Source organism: Mercenaria mercenaria, chromosome 9 (assembly GCF_021730395.1).
Source record: "Mercenaria mercenaria strain notata chromosome 9, MADL_Memer_1, whole genome shotgun sequence".
Classification (NCBI taxonomy): Eukaryota; Metazoa; Mollusca; class Bivalvia; order Venerida; family Veneridae; genus Mercenaria; species Mercenaria mercenaria.
This window is the reverse complement of record NC_069369.1, coordinates 73,326,618-73,349,048: the sequence shown is the minus strand read 5'-3', so window position 1 is coordinate 73,349,048 and position 22,431 is coordinate 73,326,618. Positions and strand designations below refer to the sequence as shown.

General features: G+C 34.2%; 1 protein-coding gene across 3 annotated transcripts in view; it reads right to left on the bottom strand.

Annotated features, from left to right (window-relative positions):
- LOC123547456 (uncharacterized) overlaps positions 1 to 22,202 on the bottom strand; it is a 31,710-nt gene extending 9,508 nt beyond the window's left edge. The window contains exons 1-20 of one of the 3 annotated variants that reach the window (XM_053551698.1): positions 22,019 to 22,202; positions 20,806 to 20,947; positions 20,150 to 20,251; positions 18,854 to 19,501; positions 18,302 to 18,388; positions 18,003 to 18,107; positions 17,558 to 17,754; positions 14,679 to 14,820; positions 13,397 to 13,498; positions 12,087 to 12,734; positions 11,615 to 11,665; positions 7,957 to 8,625; positions 6,870 to 7,604; positions 6,350 to 6,484; positions 5,493 to 5,962; positions 4,025 to 4,111; positions 3,481 to 3,673; positions 2,447 to 2,667; positions 1,444 to 1,523; positions 351 to 414 (exon numbers count right to left, since the gene is read on the bottom strand). In XM_053551698.1, coding sequence (XP_053407673.1) covers positions 351 to 414; positions 1,444 to 1,523; positions 2,447 to 2,667; positions 3,481 to 3,673; positions 4,025 to 4,111; positions 5,493 to 5,962; positions 6,350 to 6,484; positions 6,870 to 7,604; positions 7,957 to 8,625; positions 11,615 to 11,665; positions 12,087 to 12,734; positions 13,397 to 13,498; positions 14,679 to 14,820; positions 17,558 to 17,754; positions 18,003 to 18,107; positions 18,302 to 18,388; positions 18,854 to 19,501; positions 20,150 to 20,251; positions 20,806 to 20,947; positions 22,019 to 22,162 — 5,022 coding nt within the window. In that variant the 5' untranslated portion in view covers positions 22,163 to 22,202. The remainder of the gene's footprint in view (positions 1 to 350; positions 415 to 1,443; positions 1,524 to 2,446; positions 2,668 to 3,480; positions 3,674 to 4,024; positions 4,112 to 5,492; positions 5,963 to 6,349; positions 6,485 to 6,869; positions 7,605 to 7,956; positions 8,626 to 11,614; positions 11,666 to 12,086; positions 12,735 to 13,396; positions 13,499 to 14,678; positions 14,821 to 17,557; positions 17,755 to 18,002; positions 18,108 to 18,301; positions 18,389 to 18,853; positions 19,502 to 20,149; positions 20,252 to 20,805; positions 20,948 to 22,018) is intronic. The other 2 variants (XM_053551699.1, XM_053551700.1) reach the window with 2 other exon arrangements.
- Positions 22,203 to 22,431: the final 229 nt, after the last annotated feature.

Here is a 22,431-nt window from a genome sequence, read left to right as displayed (position 1 = left end):
ATATAGACCGGTATAACTGTATGACCAAGATATTATTGTAGTCACTGGTCCCGATGACACAGTTTCAAAACTTGCGTTAAAAATGAACAGCTCAATTTATGTACAATTTATACATCATCATTTCAAGTATATGTGTTACTTTAAAACCTTTAAAATGGGTAAGTGTAGTTTGTTATTTTGAAAAAAAAAACGCATAAAAAATCAGGTTCTTCGTACGTAGAAATGAATCTTGAAACCAGTCCCATAACATAGCCTTGCGAGCGGTCGGGTACAGATTGGGAGCTGTTAATTAACCAATGAGAAGCACAGTGTTGAAACTGGTTCCCAAACTCTTTAGAGTTTAAACTTACCTCAAAGGGAAGACTGGTATGCCTATAGAGAATAAATTCTCCCTCTACCATGTTGTTGTAATGTCTAAAATACAAAAAGTTTCGATAAGCATGAAACACTTCATTTAAGACATGAAGTAAAAGCTTTGGAAAATTAAGGTGTAAACACTTACTTAGGGGTACAGTTTCTGTCATATCTATAGTGTAAGATGATGGCATATGTTTGCCACGAGATAGCGAGATAATTGTCGCGATACTTAAAAATATCTTCATAAAGCAAAGTTTTCTGAAAAGATTATTTCAACAGTCGATAGTTTCCTTGAAATATTATTGCGATAATTGACATGAGTATCTCGAAACATTTTAGTACCCACATCTGCCATTTACCAGCAAAATATCTATCTCGATTCTTTCAGAAATGATCATGATCTGAAAAGTTTACCTTTATAGCCTAACGTTGCCTGGCAATAAATGTTTATCTAGAAAAATATAATTTACTGCGATAGTATTCTCAGAAAAATGCACAACTTATCAGAAAGTTAAAAATATCGTCGTGGCAATATTGAGCACTTACGCGAAATTTGCGATAAAATATTAAAAAGGAATGAATAAAATTATCTAGAAAATATTATTGTTTGCTGTGATGTTTTCAGAAACATACTCACATTTCTTGAAAAGTTTACAATACTATCGTGATAGTTACCTAGCTATCTTGTGGCAGAAATACGCCACCATACGAATCCAATCATTCAAAAGCTAGTTATCTTTTCAAGATTTTATTGTAAAAGTCAGATTATAGTTATATCTCTTCTATTTTCTATCCTATACATGATAAACGTGCCTATGCATTTTGAAACTTTTACCACATATATTTTCAAAAGACTAAGAGATTGAGATATCTGTGTTTCATTATTTTCATTATTCTATTTCATATAATTTTAAATGAGCCGCGCCATGAGAAAACCAACATAGTGGCTTTGCGACCAGCATGGATCCAGACTAGCCTGCGCATCCGCGCAGTCTGGTCAGGATCCATGATGTTCGCTAATGGTTTCTCTACTTGCAATAGGCTTTGAAAGCGAAATGATTTTAGACGAATTTGTTCAATACTTACTGTCCATCAAAGGTTGTCATGTGTGGATCATTCATAGATTTACACTGAGAGGTGCCATGGTCATTGTCTTTCACGGTGACCTGGTGATTTAAAACATATTTTACAACAGAACTTAGGTTGAAATGAGTGTGCTTCAGATTCTTGCTTGTTCTGGTATTCTGTTTGCAAAATATATCTTATCACTAATCAAGAGTTAAATGGTTTAGATAGTCAATTAATGAATAATTCTTAACCTTTAGCCTGCTGGCAGCAAGTGATTTTGCCTTTGCGACCAGTGCAGGCCAAGATCAGCCTGCACATCATGGTTTGCACTGTTCGCTTTTCAGTCAGTAAATTTTCAGTAAACACCCCTTCGAAGAATAAATGGCATTGCCCAAATTAAATGATGGGCCAGTCCATTTTAAAATTTAGCAGGCTATGGGTTAAAGTTTGCTTGATATTATGCCACTTGTTTCTGGAATATAATTTTTGAAACATTGTAGTGTAATAGTTTCACTTTTCTCAGCAAAAAGACGTTTTTTTTACTGGACTTCTTTTAAGTTCTATAATTGTAAAATGTTCGTGTACATGATGTACAATGAAAAGACATTTCAAATTTTAAAGTAAAGTTTCAAAATTTATGAAATGCAAGGGATGTTCAAAAATACCCAGAGAATTGCTCTAATACCTTCATTGCTGAATTTTGAAAAACTGATAGATAAATACAAATTTGATACGGATACTTAAATCACAGATTATAAAACATTAATATGACTAAATTACCGTTTCTAAGGCAACGTCACAACCACTTTAGCGATCAAATGTAAAACAAAAAGCAACAATAAAGAAAACACCAACAAAAAACTGTCATATCAACTAAAATTCCCTTATCTGCTTTATTTAACAGTTTCGTCGATTTTTTTTTTGATATATGAAGAATTGAGAGCATTTTTCCGGGTATTTATTGAACATCCCTCTACGTCAAGTAATTCGACCTATATCTCAATAACTATCAATAATGTACCTGCACAGTGTCCACTGTAAAACTGTTAGGCCTGACAGTGATTTGAGCGGTCTGAGGCTGATGGTACACGTTTGCTATAATGTCTAGATGATTTGTGTGATCACCATCTCTACGGCCATCTACGGTTGCTTTGATCTGAATTTTGTTCTGCTGTTTCCAATTTGTTATAGTTAAGGCATATCCACAGATTTGCTCATTGAGGTTTGGTGGCTTCGTACTTTCTGGAATATAAAAATTTAGAATTATAAATATATAGATTTCAATGCATGCAGTTTTGTTACATTAATAATCACCGCATGATAAAGTTACATAAACTACATAAACATATTGATGATACGACAAAATGCAAATGGTAATTTCAAGGTTCTTTCACTTTGAAAATGGGTCAAACCTAATATTCTTACGCTAACAATGTCATCAAGATAAGATACGGCACGGTTTTAGCGTACATTGTACATTGTGTATATGCTAACCTAATCAAAGAATGAAAAATACTAGCATTTGTATAAGACACTGGACAAAATAAAAATTAATTAACATAATAAATATTCTGAAAGCTGACAAGAAATACATACAGTCAAACCTGTCTGTAAATACCACCCTAGAAAAAGACGTAAAATGAGAACTTTGTTGACAGCTGGTCTCCCTATACAGGCAAATTTACACTTTAAACGGATCAATGAGAACAGACAACAATGGCTTTTATACATGGGTTTTATAATAATGACCTTTATTCGGAGGCGGTCTTTAGTATGGGTTTGATATAGAAGCATTTGGAGGACACGCAAACATATGAGTCGTGCCAGGAGAAAACCAACATAGTGCTTTGCGACCAGCATGGATCAAGACCAGTCTGCGCATCCGCGCAGTCTGGTCAGGATCCATGCTGTTCGCTTTCAAAGCCTTTTGCAGTTATAGATACCGTAAGCGAGCATGGATCCTGATCATTGGTTTTATACCGCCCTAAAACATGTATCTGACAAAAATAGTTTCGGTGTAAAACAAAATGTGTTTGAAAAAGAAATTCCACAAACCTATGACTGCTTGGGCAATAACTTCCTTTCCACATTTCTGGAAGTGTCGTTCATAGTGGAACGATCCTACAATATGGATCTGACACTCTCCTTTGCAACCGGAACAACAATAAAACTGGGGAGGGGCTGTGGAGGTTACCGTCACAAACTCTGTAGAATGACCCTCAATCACTATCACTCGTCCCGGGGTAACCTTAAACACACAATAAAGAGAAAATAGTTAACTGGTCCCAACTGCGTTTTTGTAAAATTATATTTCTATTTCAAAACTGTGTTAAAATCACGGAGACACATGAATTAGAGCAAAAGTGTAAACTGTGTTGTATAAGTAATAGAATTTACCAAGATGTTGTTTAACTGATGCAGATTCAGTACCAATTGAAAATAAGGTCAAACTATGGATTTTGGTTATTGTGAAATCTATCTCGGAGAACGTTGTACCTTACCTTGAGGACACAGTATACAAACTGTGTTTTCTAAACATATAAAATCTTTCAAAGATGTTTTATCAAGAATCATAGAAGCAGTGGTAAAATTTACTTACTGTTATTTGTGGAGTAAATATATTACTGTAGTATGTTTGTGTTGTCATGGCACTTCCGATATAATGGGCTGATACTGAACATTGGATCTGAAATAAAAATACATTTTTATAATTGTAGACACGAAATTTACGTGATTGCTTGTATATCCCAATGCTCAAAGCGTTCGATACCGAAATGATGTCTATTTATAATACAACTAAAAGCAACATATATCCAAGTAAATCAGTTCAGATTGCAGACGGAAACAGAATGTATACAGAACGGCAAACTTCTTTAATTTTCATGTCACTTAAATTTCACGCATGCGTATTCACGATGTAATAAATTCGCGCTTCGCTTTCGGAAATAATGCTGCTTAAAATTCACACCAGTTTTAAACTCGCAAATATTATAAAATTAATGACAATAACTTCATAGTGTATATAATACAATCTTCAGTCTGTAACGTTTTCTTTTGTTTTAGACTTAAGGTAGCAGACCCGTATTGCCTATCGGCAAATTACGTATTCACCGTATACAGTTTCAGCATTCTTCCGTTTTTAGGTTGAAATCGCGAAGCGGTTGAAACCTATTATAACCGTATTCTGGATACTGCAAGAATTCAATAATGACAGTTTTCACTGAATCAGATTAATCGGCAGTTCTATTTTCGCACTACTTTTATATCACTCTACATAATTTCTATGTAAAAGTTCCTGGTCAGGTTTAACAATCAGTTCAATGTACATGATAAAAGAAAATATATCAAATCATACATCTTTGAAAAGCCTAGATCACAAGTTTTCTAATGATGTATACCTTCAGAAAATCGAAAGAAAAACTATGACACACTGGCAGTTTAAAATTGCATTTTCTATAGATCTTTAGCGTAAAGTAACGTTTATATCTTTCAAACTGTTAAAGGCACTGACCTCCAGATTTTGGCTAAAATGGTCTTTCTTTCAAATTGATCTTGAGGCCAGTGCCTTTAACTGTTAAATTTGAATATCTAATATTTCTGTTATCTATATTCTCTTTGAATATTTGTGTTTTTAATGAAACAGACACTTTATTTTTTCATTGATATTATTATAGTAAATTTTAATTAAGGCGATATAGGGTTGCCTTACCCAACTTGTCAGTGTGTTTCAAGACACTTGATGGTTTTAGTCAGAGCAGAATTTCTAGTATATAATGTAACATGGATGCAAATAGTTTGAATGTTATACTGCTTCATGGAGGTGACTTGAACTGTTACAGCGGAGTGGTGTATTGCACATCAAATGCGGGTTTCAACCTTTCTGCGCTGTCAGCGCTTTGATTGATGTTCGTGTTCAGCTAAATTTACGCCCGGATGATGCCGAATTTCATAACGAGAGTAGGTAAACATACGGAAAATGCCGAGTGTCATTATGGGTCATCTCCCTTAAATCTTATTATCATAATTTCATAGTTTTAACAAAGCAAAACCAAAAATTGATGAAATACCTTCTTTTGGTACATGTACATGTCTACTTTAGACACAGCAAACATCGCAATCCCCGTGTTACCACCGACTGTGAGTACCAGCCTGACTTTGCCTTCAACATAGAGCGAAGCCTTTATCTGTACATCTTTTTGTGATGTTGGTTTGAACACACAAGCTATATAAGCATTTTTATCTTTCTCAACTGTTACATGTAGGTTAGGAATAACGCTGAAGTCTGGGATAGGTTTTCTTGTCGTTGGCGGAGGAGGAGTTGCTGTGTCTGGTGTTGGTACAAAAGAACTGGTAGTGGAAGGCGGTTTTGGTTTGGTTGTAGGCTTTGGTGTCGTGGGTTTTCTGGATGTTGCTGTGACTGGAGGCTGAGCTGTTGTAACTGGTGGTTTTGCTGTTGTAACTGGTGGATTTGCACTGGTTACCGGCGGTTTTGCTGTTGTAACTGGCTGTTTCGAAGATGACTGTGACTGCGCAGTTGCTATTAAGTATAAATAATTACCAACAGGTAATGACTGAATCAAGTTTGCAAATACACAAGTTTCTAGGGAGTGAAAACGAATTTTACGTCGTCTGCCTTTATTGTCTTGAAAACAATTTCTTTTGATAAAAAAATCTTTTGAACATCAAATCTGTCCAAGTATTGATATTGATAAAATAGCATGTGCACACATAAAAAGGTGATACAGATAAAATCACGCCAAGAACTAACTTTATTTATTTATTTTTTTTTTTGGATTAGATATGGATATGCTCGAATTTTACCCAAATATATATATATCACTGAAAATGTTTTTTTCCCCAGGCGAATGCGTATCTGGTACAATGTAAAAGCTGTGGTTTACGTTTAGTACTTATGGAGACTTACTTATACTGACGCATCCTGCAGGGCATTGTTGGGTGCTCGATTTTGTTGCTAGTGATGTGAAGGTTGCTCGACTGGTACTTGCTGAGGGCTTAGACGTCACTGTTGGTGCTTTTGTCGACTGTGTTGGGGCAGCCGCTGACATAAGAAATATGTATGTTTTTTTTTATACTGAAGAATATTAAGATACAAACTTATAAATGGTACCTTTATGGACATGTTGATAATTTTCGGAAAAATAAAATGTCCTACAAATGTCATTAAAACTTAAGAGTTTTAATACAATAATCAAAGAGGTTTTAGTTCAGAAATAAACACACTGTAAAAAGATCAAGTGTATTTCTATTTTTTTAACGCTCATTTGCATGCCCGACACATTATCAGCACAGATTTGCTTCTACTTTCTACTTCGAAGGTACATTAATGATTTCAATTCACTATGAATATTTATGTTTTACAGCATATTTTCCTTTATATATTATCAATCTATAATATTTTTTTAGAAAACAGAAGGTATTCTTACTTGTTGGACGGACAGGCGGTTCACACTTGCCCTGCTCTACCAGGATATCTATGTGCACATACCAAATGGTGATCGTCTGCAGCCAAAAGTCAACTTTTACTGAAGTTGTCGGCTGTTTTCCAAAATACACTGTCGTTGCGTTCATTAAGACAGACTGATGTGGAAATGGAACCTTGGTGGCCTCGATCAGGATATTGTTGACAAACACTTCCAGTCCTGTTGTCAGTTGCCATGACAACATGATTGTGTGGGGTGTATTCGGACTTACATGGTTTTTACCGCAGTTGATGAACCAGGATTGTGTTACTGTCGTCAGAATGAACTGTATTTTACCAAATCGATAAATTACTGCAAGACCTACCCCATCGGGGAGTTGGCCACCACTTGTGAAAAAGTAGGTGTTCTCTTCAAATTTGTTGAACTGAATCGTAAACTGAATGGTCAAACCATGAGAACATGTTTCTGGTTTAATCAAACAGTTGTGCTCATGGGAACCGAATTCTATATACTGTGTGGTGCTGTTTATTTGGATTCCACCGTTTATGACAAGAGGTGCGCCATGTACAGTTAAATTGTAGTGATTTCCGATAATAATATTGTCTGTAATACTTGTAAAGTTCCACGTGTAGGTTGGTACCGGTATCTGTGTAGTTGTAGGAATAGTAGTCGTAGCTTTTGTCGTTGGTGTTGTTGTTGGTGTTGTTGTTGGTGTTGTTGGTGATGTAGTTTTAGGAGCTTAAAAAATGAAACATAATACGATATATGACATATGAATATTTTTTTCAGTATATTAATGTGTAGTAATCAACTAATTATAGTTGTTTTACATCTGTAACGGAAAAAAATATTTCACTACAGCATTCTTGTCAAGTAGAAATAAACTTCCTTTCTACGTTTGTGTTATGAAACGACAGTGTTTTGTTGCACATGCAAGAAACATTAAGCTATATTAGAAAAAAGAGCATTATCCATTGACGTTCTTGAAAGAATAAGTGCGAAGTGTGCAAGTAAAGAAGATTGGCTAAGCAAGTGTAGAAAACGCATTAAAATCAACACCATATTTATTCTATATCATCTATATACAAACCTTGTACTATGCCATGGTCCACCAAAACCTCACGTTCTGTTGTCCAAGTGAACAGGTCTCTTACTTTCATACAGGTTGTTTCGTTTGAACCCTCCGTTTTGCCAATGAGAACAGGATTTGTAGCAGCAGCTGAGGGACTTGGAGTCCATTGGTTGGTTTTAATAACCTCATATCCGTCTATTAAGACCAGTATACCTTTTTCTGCACTCCAGCTTACTTCAAGCTTATACCAAACGTCTGTCTTAACAATACCAGTCATATTATATGTGCCATGCCAGTGGTTAAATCCCTTCTTAACACCAAATATGACCTGGCTGTTTTGGATATATATCGCCATTCCATTTGTGCCGGAAACATCACCACCACTTGATAAAATGTATGCCTTCTTTGCAGGTTCAAGTTTTGTAAACATGACCTCGAGTTTAAATGTAAACCCTTTCTCGCAGTCCGCCAGGTTCTCCAAGCACGGGATTCCTGTGTCTGGTAGCTCGACATACTGTTGTTTAGAGCAGTCAAGGACTAAAGCAGTGTGACTGTTATTTTGGAGTTCAAGAGTTGGTTTATTGTGTAAAGTAAAGTTAAAGGTTGGTGTGATAAGAATGTTATCTACTATGGCAACAAACGTCAAATTGTACTGTAGAAACGGTGGCGGAGATGTCGCTGGTTGTGCTGAAATAAAATTGCACAGTGTGTAGATAATCACATGCAGCCAGATATGCAAATGAAATGTTTTTTTACAGTATCAGTTAGTTAAGAATATCTAGTGCTAATGCGCGAAGCAAAGATTGCTATATATGATTTTTACTTATACCGGGTACTAGTATATCAAAACTGGACACCTTACATTGGCGTTATTTTTAAATAAGCATGGCATCATTAAGTTTATGAATGCTTTGTTACGTAATACAGATTTATATACAAATTCGAAGCAAATATCTAACAGAATCATAAAATATAAAATTTCAAAAGAAACTACAATTAACAGTATGTCATGCATTTCTACAACACTTACACTATTTTCTGAAACTAGTTTGTATACCATACATGCAGAAAAGTATTTTTATCATTAAAACATCATGAAAATTGAATACAATACAACACTGAAATGCTAGGAAAAGATTTATGTTATGAAAAATGTATAATGTATCAGTTTATCAATTAAGAAAATCCACATTCAAATGCATAAACCGGATAACTAGTTACTAGCAAATCTACATATAATATGTATGTGAATACAGCCATATAATTCCAACATCTAATACTATTAATTCAAGCAATTTCATTGGTTTAGCCGAAACGTACGTGAACGCCTTTTCATCATTTTTGTATTGATGTGTGTATTTCAGCATTGCATCAATGCCGCATCAAAATTTAGTAAAATTAGACAACTTTCTTATTTCTGAACAAAACATTGTGGACTCTCTTTATCTTATATAGTTAGACAATGTCCTATCCGATAATGATGGTTTCGAAAAAGTTGTTTGATGCGGGAACATGTTTACTTGGAATACTAATGATTAAATTATTTTGTTTCTGGTGTTTATGAATGTGTAAACCCTGCCATTAAACATATACAATTTTCATATTTGGTTTTCTATTCAATGCGTGCGTTATTCGGCAGGGTTTACAATACATTAAAACCATAAATAGATAAAGTAATCCTAAAATATCATTCATACATAAACATCCTCTCATCTGAAATATAAAATTCTTTCTGATAGCAAACACAAATCATCTAAATTTATCTATCTGTGAGGCTAGCATTGGGGTACCTCGTTTCGTCGTAGGTCTTCTTTGAAGTAAAGTAGATGAGTCAGATACATTCACACTGCCAGTCACTGTTGTTAGATTGATTTTCAATTTTTGCGAAGTCAAAGCTAACGTTTTCTCTGATACACCTTGGCTCTTTGTTATAGCTGTGGTACTTGCCTTGCTTGATGTTGATGTGTAGCTGGTTTGATCTGGTGTTATGGAAGTTGGAATCTCTGTGGTCGTTGTTACATTGGGCTTTATACTTGATGTTAAGCTTAACGTCGTGGTGGAGCTATATCTTGGTCCTGAAGGTGTAGATATTGTTGATTCTTCCAGACTTACATCTGGCGTAATTGTTGTAGCTGTAATTTTACCTGTTGATTTAATATTTGTAGTTGTTTCGTCAATAGATCCTGTGGGAATTGTTTTAGTAACAGCTTTAGAAAGTGGAAGTTCTGTTGATGTTTCTGTTGCCGTTTCAGTTGTTTGGGAGTTCAGTATTGTTGTTTGAGTGTACGGAAGGTTTGAGCCAGTTTCCATTGTTGTTTGATCTTGTCTGATGTTGTAAACATTCTGTGTGATTGTGGTCGACGGTACTATTATTTCAATAACGAAAATACATAAAGCAAGGTGAAAGTAATTAAGCAGAATGCAAGTAAATGTTGCTTTATACAGTAGTGATGGGCCGACAATCGGCGACAATCGGATAATCGTCGGCGTTGCATTCATGAGCGCTATCAACGACTTCATTTATCACTGGCCAATTAATTACTTGTCACCCTAACGGATAATTTAGTTTTTTCTGACCTTTTTCTTTCTGTTATTTACGGTCCTTTGGGGGCAATTTCGCCAAGGGAAACTACTCTACGTAAATATGGCTTCCTCCAAAGTGTCAAAAGAAATTGATGTCATCTGTGATCACCGAGATTTTGGAAGATATATGGCTTTTACAAAATTAAGCCGGGAAAACCATCAGCCTAAACTCTTGACATTAGTATGACGGTATGCATAGCATAACGTAAGACTTACGCAAGTATATTAGCAAAAGTATTTTCAATGTTTTGATTTTGTGGGATTGAAATCATTCCAGTCGTTAACTAAGAATTAATAAATCGTTAATACTTTTTTTGCTCCAAATAATTTTAATTTAATAACATAATAGCACTGGATAAGTCCCTGGTGAAATTAAGACAGTACCTGATTTGAAGGTTACTATCTTCACAAATATTTTACTTTTATGCTGTTAACTTACTCATATTTATGAAGGAATACAATAGAAATTGGATATTTGATGTGTGTGAGGTTCATTTCTTAAGGAATGACATAAAACATACATTGTGATGTGAACTTACAGATATGCAACTAGAGTAACCGATTATCCGATTATATCCGATTAATCGAATCGGTTGGCTTGTCCGATTATGCCGATTAATCGGTTGGCAAATCTAACCGATTTGCCCATCACTATTATACAGGCTTAGGAAAGGGCAACTATTGATGTCGATTTGTAGGGTTCTAGGTTAACATTTTGCGAGTTATGTCTTACCTCTAACCAAAAATTGTTATTTATCTTACATGAATAACTCCACTTGAGGTCTCCATTCCGTCTTATGTACATATCGCGAAATTCGGAGAAATTTTATTTCTTACAAAGCCATTGCTTTGCCGATTCAAAGAGTGTTTACTGTAATTTAATTGAATCAAGTGTGCAAGAACATTAAGCAATTTAAGGAATGGATAAAGCAAGCATGGAAGTTTCCGATTACGTATAGCTCATGTTCATACATTGATTCGAACATGTATTTCATACATGAATGCGAAGCATGAAAGGTAAGGTTATAGTAATAAACAACTAGTGCTTTTGGGTAGATATCTTTGTTCTGACTGTATGTCTCAGTAAACTTACTTGTTGTTAGTATTGCTGTTGTTGGCAAAGGTGTTGTGGCCGTCGCTGGGGCTAAGGAACGATAATAACATTGTTTGAAAAATAAAGCAAACATTAAGTCTTGCTAATGTATAAGCAAACGTTTACTATACATTCTCCGTTTGGTAAAGACGAGATATGAGTACACAACTAAAGCAAATTTATACACTCAGTACAAGACATTATTCGTATACATGTACTTTGGTTTGTTAAGAAATTAACAGCTATGGTATGAAATAATCTATTTGCGCCTGTCAATGTTTCATGAACTTTTATAGATAACAGATAAGAATATATTACATTTTATGTTCCTTTGATTAAGGTACATTTCTATTAATTGATATATGTTATATATTTTTTTCTAGTAGAAAGTGCATAATCTTTAGGCAATTATAACACATTTATTCGAATAGATGCAGACGGCACCAGAACAATAAAGCCACGCTATACTTACGGTCTTTCACGCCTGCATTTACAAGTTCAGTTCGGTCGATGGTCCATGTATGAATTGCCGTTATTTGCATGTTGATATTCACATTGATAGATGTATGGCTGCAGCCGATACATAAATCAACCGTTTGTGTGGTGGTCGGCTGGCCAGCTGGTCTTGAGTTTGATCCCAGGGAATGGCCATTGACTAAGAGTTCTACTCCAAGATGTTTGTTCCAAGTGATTTCAAAATGTTGCCAAATGTGCAACACAGGCTTATAATGTACGACTAGAGTCCATACTTGTGTGCTTGTGCTGACTATGTAAATAAGTTGGTTGTTTTTGTAATAAAGTGTGATGCCACTATGTCCTGGAAGATGACCACCACTGGAGACGATGTACGTGTTGTCTAGAAGATGTCCGAAGTTGACATCAATGGTAAATGTAAAGCCGTTTGTACATAAGTTTACGTTAGTTACACAAGAGGGTGCTCCAGTTGTTTGGTTCAGTGTGATGAAGCTGTTATTGCCACTGAGAGAGACCACTGGTTTGTTTGCTGTCACATTAAGTTGAACGTTTCCGGTTACCAGAAATTGTAATGTTGTCGTTGTTGTCACTATAACGTTGTGTTCAATTTTCACAAACGTCATGTTCGTTACCGTGATCTGACTAGCTGTAAGTTATAAATAAAGTGCATAATTATTTTTGGACTAAGGCATACAGCCAGGGATAAACCCTTACTCCAAAAAGTTTACAGCACTATAAACACTATTTCCGGCTTAAAGGGATCGTATGACAGAATTTTGACATGTAAATTTATTTTATGCCCATATATGTGCAGACTCATAAAATTTGTTTGAGTTATACTAATGAATGGGCCGATACTGAAATATGAACACGCCTTCGCTCAAGTTCAAACATGCGTATTCAAGCATACCCTCTTGTATCTTGGGTTAAAGTACATATTAAAACATATAAAAAAGATTTCGATTAAGCTGAATACAGCATATTGAAAATACACTGTCTAACTTTAAACATATAAGTCACTTTAGTTACCTATTGGTAAGATATTTATTTCCTTCACTGACCTATACTTTTTTAGACATAAGCTCTATGCTCATTTTTTTATATCTAGAGATTTATAAGACCTTTCCACAACGTGTGTAGGGTTATATACTTCCTAGATATAATAAAAAGATACAAATCTTTAGAAAACATTTTCAAAGGATCTTAGCGAATAAAATGTTATAAAGCTTTATATGTCACCTTATTCAGAGACACGGATTAACATTCAGGACTGTGGTAAAACATATGAAATTATTGTACAATATTTACTTGTTTGTTCACATCGGCTACCGACGAAGCCAGAAGGGCAGACACAAACGTTCTCTCCCATACACGTTCCTCCATTCTGACACCAGCCAGCGGAGCATAATGCTGGAAGAAATAATTCATATGGTAAATACATCTAATTTCAATAACTTAAATGAATTTACTAACTGTCACAGAAGCAGTCTTTTTTAGCCATACTTAAACCGTATATGTTCAGATCCAATGCTAGGGGGCGTGACGGGTGTTGCAAGTGTCATTATCTCTCATGAACAGATTCAACAAACGAGTCTACTATTATTTCGTTTGGCTGCTTGCTATCATTCAAAAGAATGTTCGTATAGATTTTTTTTAGATATTCACAACAATTATGAATTTTGTATTAAGGACTGGCTATACAGTTATATTCTTTCTCAAGACATACGTATATGTAATCGAAATTTTCCATTTGGAAATTGCCTTTCATTGATGAATAGTATAATAGGTGATGAAAATCCCCGAGACGGTAACGTCCGTATATAGTTATTCGTCTTTGTTGTCTGAATATACCGAGGCAATTGTTTCGCTGTCTTCCGGTTCCATTTTATGTCTTTTTCGCAGACTGGTTGTCTGCATGAGTAACAGAGCACACAAATCAGTTACAGAAATTCATAAGCCGTGCCAACATGTTTGTTTTATTTTTATTCCGATTTGAAAATGTATATGCAACTGAAAAATATCTTTTAAACAGTAAGGCAGTGTGAAGGCCGTCAAGTTTCTGCGCAGAGTGCAAACAAAAACAAAAACAAAACAGAACTGCACCGACATCGCAGGTGCCCGGCCAGTAGGTACGTCATCATGATAACGCACGCGTGTCAACTGACATACTTCCTGTCGTCTGTTTGTTTACAAACAAAACGATTGCACTACGCACAGTTTACTTAAAACTCCAATCAGTATTCACTGTATTTACCGTAAAGCTCGATTCTCCAGCTCGCTATTAACGATAAATCCCCATTCTAGGCGCTGCCTTAGTTCATATTATTTATGCATAGTCTTCAAGATATTATGTTAGTTTCATACGTATATAATTAAAAATATATATATTCAAATACATTTTACAATAAAAAGAAAAGAAGGTAAATTTCTTTAATATATAAAAAAACTCGGCATATTAAAATGTCATTGTTCCCCCCAAAATAATATTTATTTGACGCTGATGAAAGCTTGGAGAGTGGCATTTTAGTATACTTCATATGTATACACGTATAAAAGAAATAAAGATTAAAAGAGTGATGCGTGAATTTACCTTTGGGATCACAGCCCTGGATCTCAAGCTTGAAACAAGCTCTACCATCCCATTTAGACGGTATTATACGGATGGTATCTGTAACAACTACAGGTTGTATAGTTACTGTGAAGACAGTGGTGCTATTCATTGCTGGTATCTCCTGGATATGATTGAAGAAAAGTAATACATATTATAGTATATTAACAAAATTTCAACTTACGGTAGTTAATTCAAAACGGTATTCACATTAGCCAATTTGCCGAAAATTTCAGACTATGGGCTTACATTACCGGCGTTTATACGTCTTTATTCTTTGTAAGAAATTGAAGAAATATCATTAATGGATGGTTTTCACTTGTTATTTGCTTCACCAGTATTGTTTCACCTAAATACTAAAGTCGGTGATAGACTTGTCCCTTGCGAACTTCGAAAAAATAGCGGGAAGCCATTTTGATTGGAACCATTATAGGACAGGGAACCAGATTAAGCCGGTGACAGTTTACCTCCATACATGTAACTTTATAGAATTTGGAAGGCAATATTTCCTTTGACTTGTTCTAATATTCTAGAACAATCTTCTAATTGTTGCCAAACAAATGAAATAATACACTGTCCGGCTCTGGTACCCAGCACTACTGAGATTATCCATAGTTGATAGGAACCAAGACTTTTCACTCAGTAGTAAATGTTTATTACGTGGCTGTTCTGTCTGCACAAAATTTTAATTCGAACAGTCCGTGTACATTTTAAACATTTTGGAACACTACTCATTTTCACACCATTGACTAAGAGTATGTAAAGTTTTTTTCGGAGAAGTCAAAGGAAAATGACCGAAATGTTCTCTAAATTTCAGGGGAGAATATGTTTAGATTTTAGTCTTGCTTTAAAGTAACTAGTTTACAGTAAACGAACACACAATTATTGAAGAGCTGGGATAAAATGTTATTGTTATGATCAATGAATGAAATTAAATGCTCATTTATTTTCAAAAGCTGACCAATACTGATGTATCAGAATTCATTGTATTGTCAAAAAATGCGGCTTGTATTTTATAACTAAATGCAAACTGGCAGAAAAAAAATCCGTATTGTACCTTTTGTATTGCATGTTGCAGGACTATTTTCATTTAATATGCATGACCTGACACAGTTATATAAATAGCGCAAACAAAAACCACATTTGCGTCTTATTTAATATCGATAAACTGTTAAAGAGCCACCACAACCTAGTGACCTACATTTCTCTCCAACATGAACTTCAAGAAAATCATTCTAACAATACTGTTATAATACAGCTATTCTATAAGATGACAGGTGGACAATTTAGGCCCTTCCTGAATTAATATGTGTTCATAACTTCATCTTCAAACTTTTTCTTTTTTAATATAGTTTTAAATACATGGTACATAAGTATCTTACACTGTAGAAACAAAGTCAGGTCTAAACTCACCTTAATACATCAAGTACTGTGCATACAAATTTGATAATATATTTAGACATTAAACACATTGTCTTGGCCTTATATATTTTATTTTATTCAAGTCTCATCAGCATACATAAATAAAATCACAGTACATATTTGTAATACATATAATATCTTATAACATATTTAATGCTGCCACTCAATACTGAGTTACTTGAGACTATATATCATGATATAAATTATATCAGAGATTATATCATATAAAACAAACTCCACATTATATTGCACTTATAAAAAAACCCATATTGCATGCTATCACAAAAGGGTTATTACTATTATGTTAAAGGATAAACATATACCCTCTAATTCAATCCCCTATGTGATATTTACATCTACTATTGTAATCTAAATATATATATATGTCACTAACAATTTGTAACTAGATACTTGGTATTTCTCAATCAATTTTTTCATGCAAACATTGTATAACTACCATCATGGAAATACAAAAGAATACAGTTAAAGACGCGCTTTAAAGACGCGCCACAAAATAACTGTATTCTTTTGTATTTTCATGATGGTAATTATACACGATTTGCATGAAAAATATGAGATATAAAAGAATTTAGTTTCAAATTGACAGTGACATATATTAGGCCAAGAAAGAGTGTTTAATGTCTTAACATTTTATTGAATTAATGTAGCATATGTACATTTGTACATAAATCAGTGTATTTAATTAAATTTCAATCAAATTTTGTTTCTACAGTGTAAGATAGTTATTCATCTATATTTTTAAAACTATGCTGAAAAGAGATTGACTGAATAAGTTTGCAGATGAAGTTGTTAAAACACATTAATTCAGAAAGAGCATAAATTGTCCGTCTGAAAACTTGTAGTATAGCTGTATATTACCTATTATAAGAATGATTTTCATGAAGATTTTGTGGGTGAAAAAGTAGGTCACTATTTTGTGGTAGGTCTTTAAAAGATTGAAGATTTCGTTCGATAACAAAACGATAACAAAACGATAAACATAAAGGCGGAGGTGTATAATGAAAGGATCATTATAACAGTAATTAGATCTGGGATTACATATTCGACTCTAGTGGATTTTACACTCGGCTGTGTTATCCGACCTGAAAAAATTTACTCGAGCCGAATACAGTATCCCAGATCTAGCTACTATTATAATAACTATAATATATTAGCATTTTACATAATTGAAAACTTATGCATGTCTTACTTTTCATGTTTTTGCTACACTTGTGTACTTTCCAAAAAGCAACAATAATTTTTTTTTTGTTACACCCTTTTGATGAGCTTGATTTCCGTTGTTAGCACAGATGCTCTAGTATCTCCTTGCTCAAAGACAATAGTTTGAATTTTTTAAATATGAGACTTTAATAAAACTATCAAGCAATTCATTGGTTATGAAATATGATGATAAATTGTCACTTTTGATTACATATTACCGTAGCAAATGTTCTGAACCGTCTTGCAGAGTCAACAGGCGCTATATACTGGAGCTCAAACTCTGTCATAATATTGTGACCGCCTTTGCCTGACCACGTGAAACTAAATACGCTTACAGCCTTTGGTTGATCAAGTGTGATCATTACCCATGGATATTTATCTGTAACGGATGGACACCAACCTTTCTTCGATCCATCTAAAATGATGTGTAGATAATTTATAAGGATAAGTACTTTAGAAAATAAAAGTGACAATAAAGTCGGTTGGAACTTTATACATTTTAATAGAAAAATAAAGCATTTTGAAAACTATTTCTTGAATGTATCTTTGTACTATAGTCATCAGCAAATGAAATACCACAAGAGCCACAAGGACCGGTAACATGGTATGTTTGCTAACATACTTATAAAGAATCTTTATCTTTAAATATTCAATAAAACTTACCATTTCCCATTTCAGATTTATCATATACAGCATCTTCAGACGAGACATGGATGTGATCAGGTCCAATACGACCGTCTGCTAGTCCTAGATTTTCAGGTGTGCATTCTGTTTCACAAAAATAAAATGAATGTAGTTTCAAAATATAAAGTATAAGAGTAGAATCCATGTAAAGGCGCAACCAAAGTCAATATCGACACACAAACTGACACTGTAGTGGAAATATAGAAGTATAACAAAGGATACGCCTCATAAACTGTATTACGATCGCACAGAGATAGTTGGAAATAGGGGCAACTTACTTGGCGTTGGTGTGGATGGTGCTATTGTTGTTGTTTTCGCGACAGTTGTTGCTGTTGATGGCAAAGGTGTTGTGGCTGTCGCTGGGGCTAAAGAACGACAAGAAAGTTTTATAGAAAAGAACAACACTTGCTAACTTATGATATAAGCTAATGTTTTCAATACATTTTCCTATAGATAACAACGAGTTATGAGTAATTCTACTTTTGGCAGTGAGTAAGAACGCATATGAACCAATTATATACTCAGTAAAATATATTATTTAAGAAATCTAAGTTAATATTTCTTAAGACAAAAAATGAAATTAATAGTCTATTTTTGCCTATCAATTTTTCATGAACGTTCATCAGCTGCATGTTAACAGAGAACATATCTGTGATATATATTGTACATTTTGATCTTTATGTTTCTTTGATTAAGCTACATTTCTACTTATTGTAAATACCTTTTTTCTAGAAGAATATGCTTATGTTTGCAACAAACAGGCAATTATAAAACATTTATACGAACAGATGCAGACGACACCAATATCAATAATGCCACAGTATACTTACGTTCTTTTACGCCTGCATTTACAAGTTCAGTTCGGTCGATGGTCCATGTATGAATTGCTGTTATTTGCATGTTGATATTCACATTGGTAGCTGTATGACTGCAGCCGATACATAAATCCACCGTATGTGTGGTGGTCGGCTGGCCAGCTGGTCTTGAGTTTGATCCCAGGGAATGGCCATTGACTAAGAGTTCTACTCCAAGATGTTTGTTCCAAGTGATTTCAAAATGTTGCCAAATGTGCAACACAGGCGTGTAATGCACGACTAGAGTCCATACTTGTGTACTTGTGCTGACTATGTAAATAAGTTGGTTTTTTGTGTAATAAAGTGTGATGCCACTATGTCCTGGAAGATGACCACCACTGGAGACTATGTACGTGTTGTCTAGAAGATGTCCAAAGTTGACATCAATGGTAAATGTAAAACCGTTTGTACATAGGTTTACGTTAGTTACACAAGAAGGCGATCCAGTTGTTTGGTTCAGTGTAATGAAGCTGTTATTGCCATTGAGAGAGACCACTGGTTTGTTTGCTACCACGTTAAGTTGAACGTTTCCGGTGACCAGAAATTGCAATGTTGTCGTTGTTGTCACTATAACGTTGTGCTCAATTTTCACAAACGTCATGTTCGTTACTGTGATCTGACTAGCTGTAAGTAATAAGTTAAGTGCATAATTAGTTTTTGACTTAAGCTTACAGCTAGGGATAAACCCTTACCCCAAGAGTTTTACAGCACTAAAGACACTATTCCGGGCTTGATGGGATCGTATCCCAGAATTGCGATATGTGAATTTTTTTTATGCCCTCATATGTGCAGAGTCATAAAATGTGTTTAAGCTAAACTGATGAATAGGCCGATTCTGAAATGTGAATACACCTTCGCTCAAGTTCAAATGCATACCCTCTGGTATCTTGGGTTAAAGTAGTAATGTAAAATATTAAAACATCAAAAAGACACATAAATACACGATTAAACTGAATACAACATAATGAAATTATACAGTCTAACACATAAGTTAACTTAGTTACCTTTTGGTAAAATGTTTTATTTTCTTTAGTGACCTACATTTTTTGTAGACATAAGCTCTATGATCAATTTTATTTTATCTTTTTAGAGTTTCCACAACGTGTGTATGGTTATAAACTTCCTAGATATCGTAGAAAAGGCACAGAGGCTTTAAAAGCATTTTCAAAGAATTTTATCGAATACAATTTTATAAAGCTTTGTATGTCACCTTATGAAGAGGCATGTTTTAACATTTATGAAAACATAAGGAAATTATAGTAAAATATTTACTTGTTTGTTCACACCGGCTGCCGAAGAAGCCTGAAGGGCAGAGACAAACGTTCTCTCCCATACACGTTCCTCCATTCTGACACCATCCAGTGGAGCATAATGCTGAAAAAAAAAGTCGTGAGATATCTGTATTAGATTTCAACAACTTAAATGATTTTACTAACTGTCACAGAAGCAGTCTTTAGGTCCGTTGCTAGGTGGCGTGATAGGTGTTGAAAGTGTCATACCTCTTATACCTCTTATGAACAGATTCAACAAACCAAATCTAATATTTTTTGCTTGGTTGCTTGCTACCATTCAAAATAATGAAGCTTCTTATAGATTTGATTAGATGTTCACAACAATTATGAAGTTAGTATTACTAGCTGACTACATGCATTTGTATTCTTTCTCAATATATAGGCCTATACGTTTATAAAACTTCAATTTAAAAATTGCCTATCATTGAAAGTGATACGTAGTCTTAAAGATAATATATATGTTTCATATTATAATAAGGAAACATTAAAATTCTTCAATATTCAAAACCTCAGATCATTAAAAGGTTATTGTTTGCCATTAAATGATATTTATTTGATGCTGATGAGAGCTTAGAGAGTGACATATCAGTATATTTCAGATACGTGTACAAAAGTAAAAGAGTAGGAGTTATTTACCTTTTGGGTCACAGCCCTTTATCTCAAGCTTGAAACAAGCTCTACCTTCCGATTTAGACGGTATTATACGGATGGTATCTGTGACAACTACAGGTTGTGTAGTTACTGTGAAAATATGAGTGCTATTCATTGCTGGTATCTCCTGGATATAATCGAAGAAGAGTAATTCATAATACAGTATATTACTAAATTTCAACATACGCTAATTGATTTAAAACTGTATAAACTTGTTATCAGAGTTTACAAGTCTTTTTAATTTTAAGTAATTGCAGAGATATAATTTATTGACGGTTTTAAGTTGTAATGTGTTTCACCATAATTGTTTCGCCGAAGTATTACCTATGATCATATGTTTGGTTTTATTACTCTACACTATTGTATAATTTATGACATCCGTTGACAGTTAAACATTTAACGTTGAAGAAAAAGGAAGGTCATATTCTCTTGACTTTTTAGAACAGTATTCTATACAATTTCTAGAGTTATCTTCTAATTAATGTCAAAGAAATGAAATAGTACATGGTTGAGCTCTGGTACCTAGCACTATTACGATTATTTATAGTTAATAAGAACCAAGACATATTTTTCACTGATGTAAATTTTTATCAAGCGAATGTTGGTTCTGTCTGCACCATATTTTATTTAGAACAGTACAAGTTCTAGACATTCCGGAACAACTTTTTACAATAATATGACCGAAAATGCACTAACTGTCAGGTGGCAATATATTTAGAAGTTAGTCTTACTTTAAAGTATTGTAGTTGTGTTCACAGTACACAGACATTTGTTAAAGAGATGGCATAAAATGTTATTGTAATGATTAATGAATGAAGTAATGCTAATTTATTTTCACATGTTGATCGACACTGATGTATCAGAATACACGAATTTTCTCCAGTAAGAACATAAGAAATAAACCAATTTTCTGTGTGATCAATATGTCAATATATTAGTATTATATATAGTTGAATGCATATGCATTTCTCCCTCCATTTCCATGCTTTAGACAAACTTTTTTTTATTTCTCTAAAATCAACTAAGATTTTTGACACCCTTTATGCATGATATTCTGTCATTTGCACAGACGCTGTGTTATCTCCTTGTCCAGAGACAATGGTCTGAATTTTTAAATACGGGACTTCAATAAAACCTATCAAGCAAGTCATTGGTTATGAAATATGATGATATTTTGTCACTTCTGATTATACATTACCGTAGCAAATGTTCTAAACCGTCTTGCTGTGTCAACAGGTGCTATATACTGGAACTCGAACTCTGTCATAATATTGATATTGCCTTGAGCTGACCAACTGAAACTAAACACGCTCACAGCCTTCGGTTGATCAAGTTTGATCATTACCCATGGGTTCGTATCTGTAACGGATGGACACCAACCTTTCTTCGATCCGGCTGAAATGATGTGTAGACAATTTATAAGATGGTTACTTTCAAAAATAAAAGTGACAACAAAGTGGAACTTTATACATTTTACTAAAAAAAAAGTACTTTGAAAACAATTCTTGAATGTATCTTTGTATTATAGTCATCAACAAATGAAATATAAGATAGTGTTGCACGTTCGATACACCGGAAGTAATATCTTAACGTCATTTATCCGGATAATAG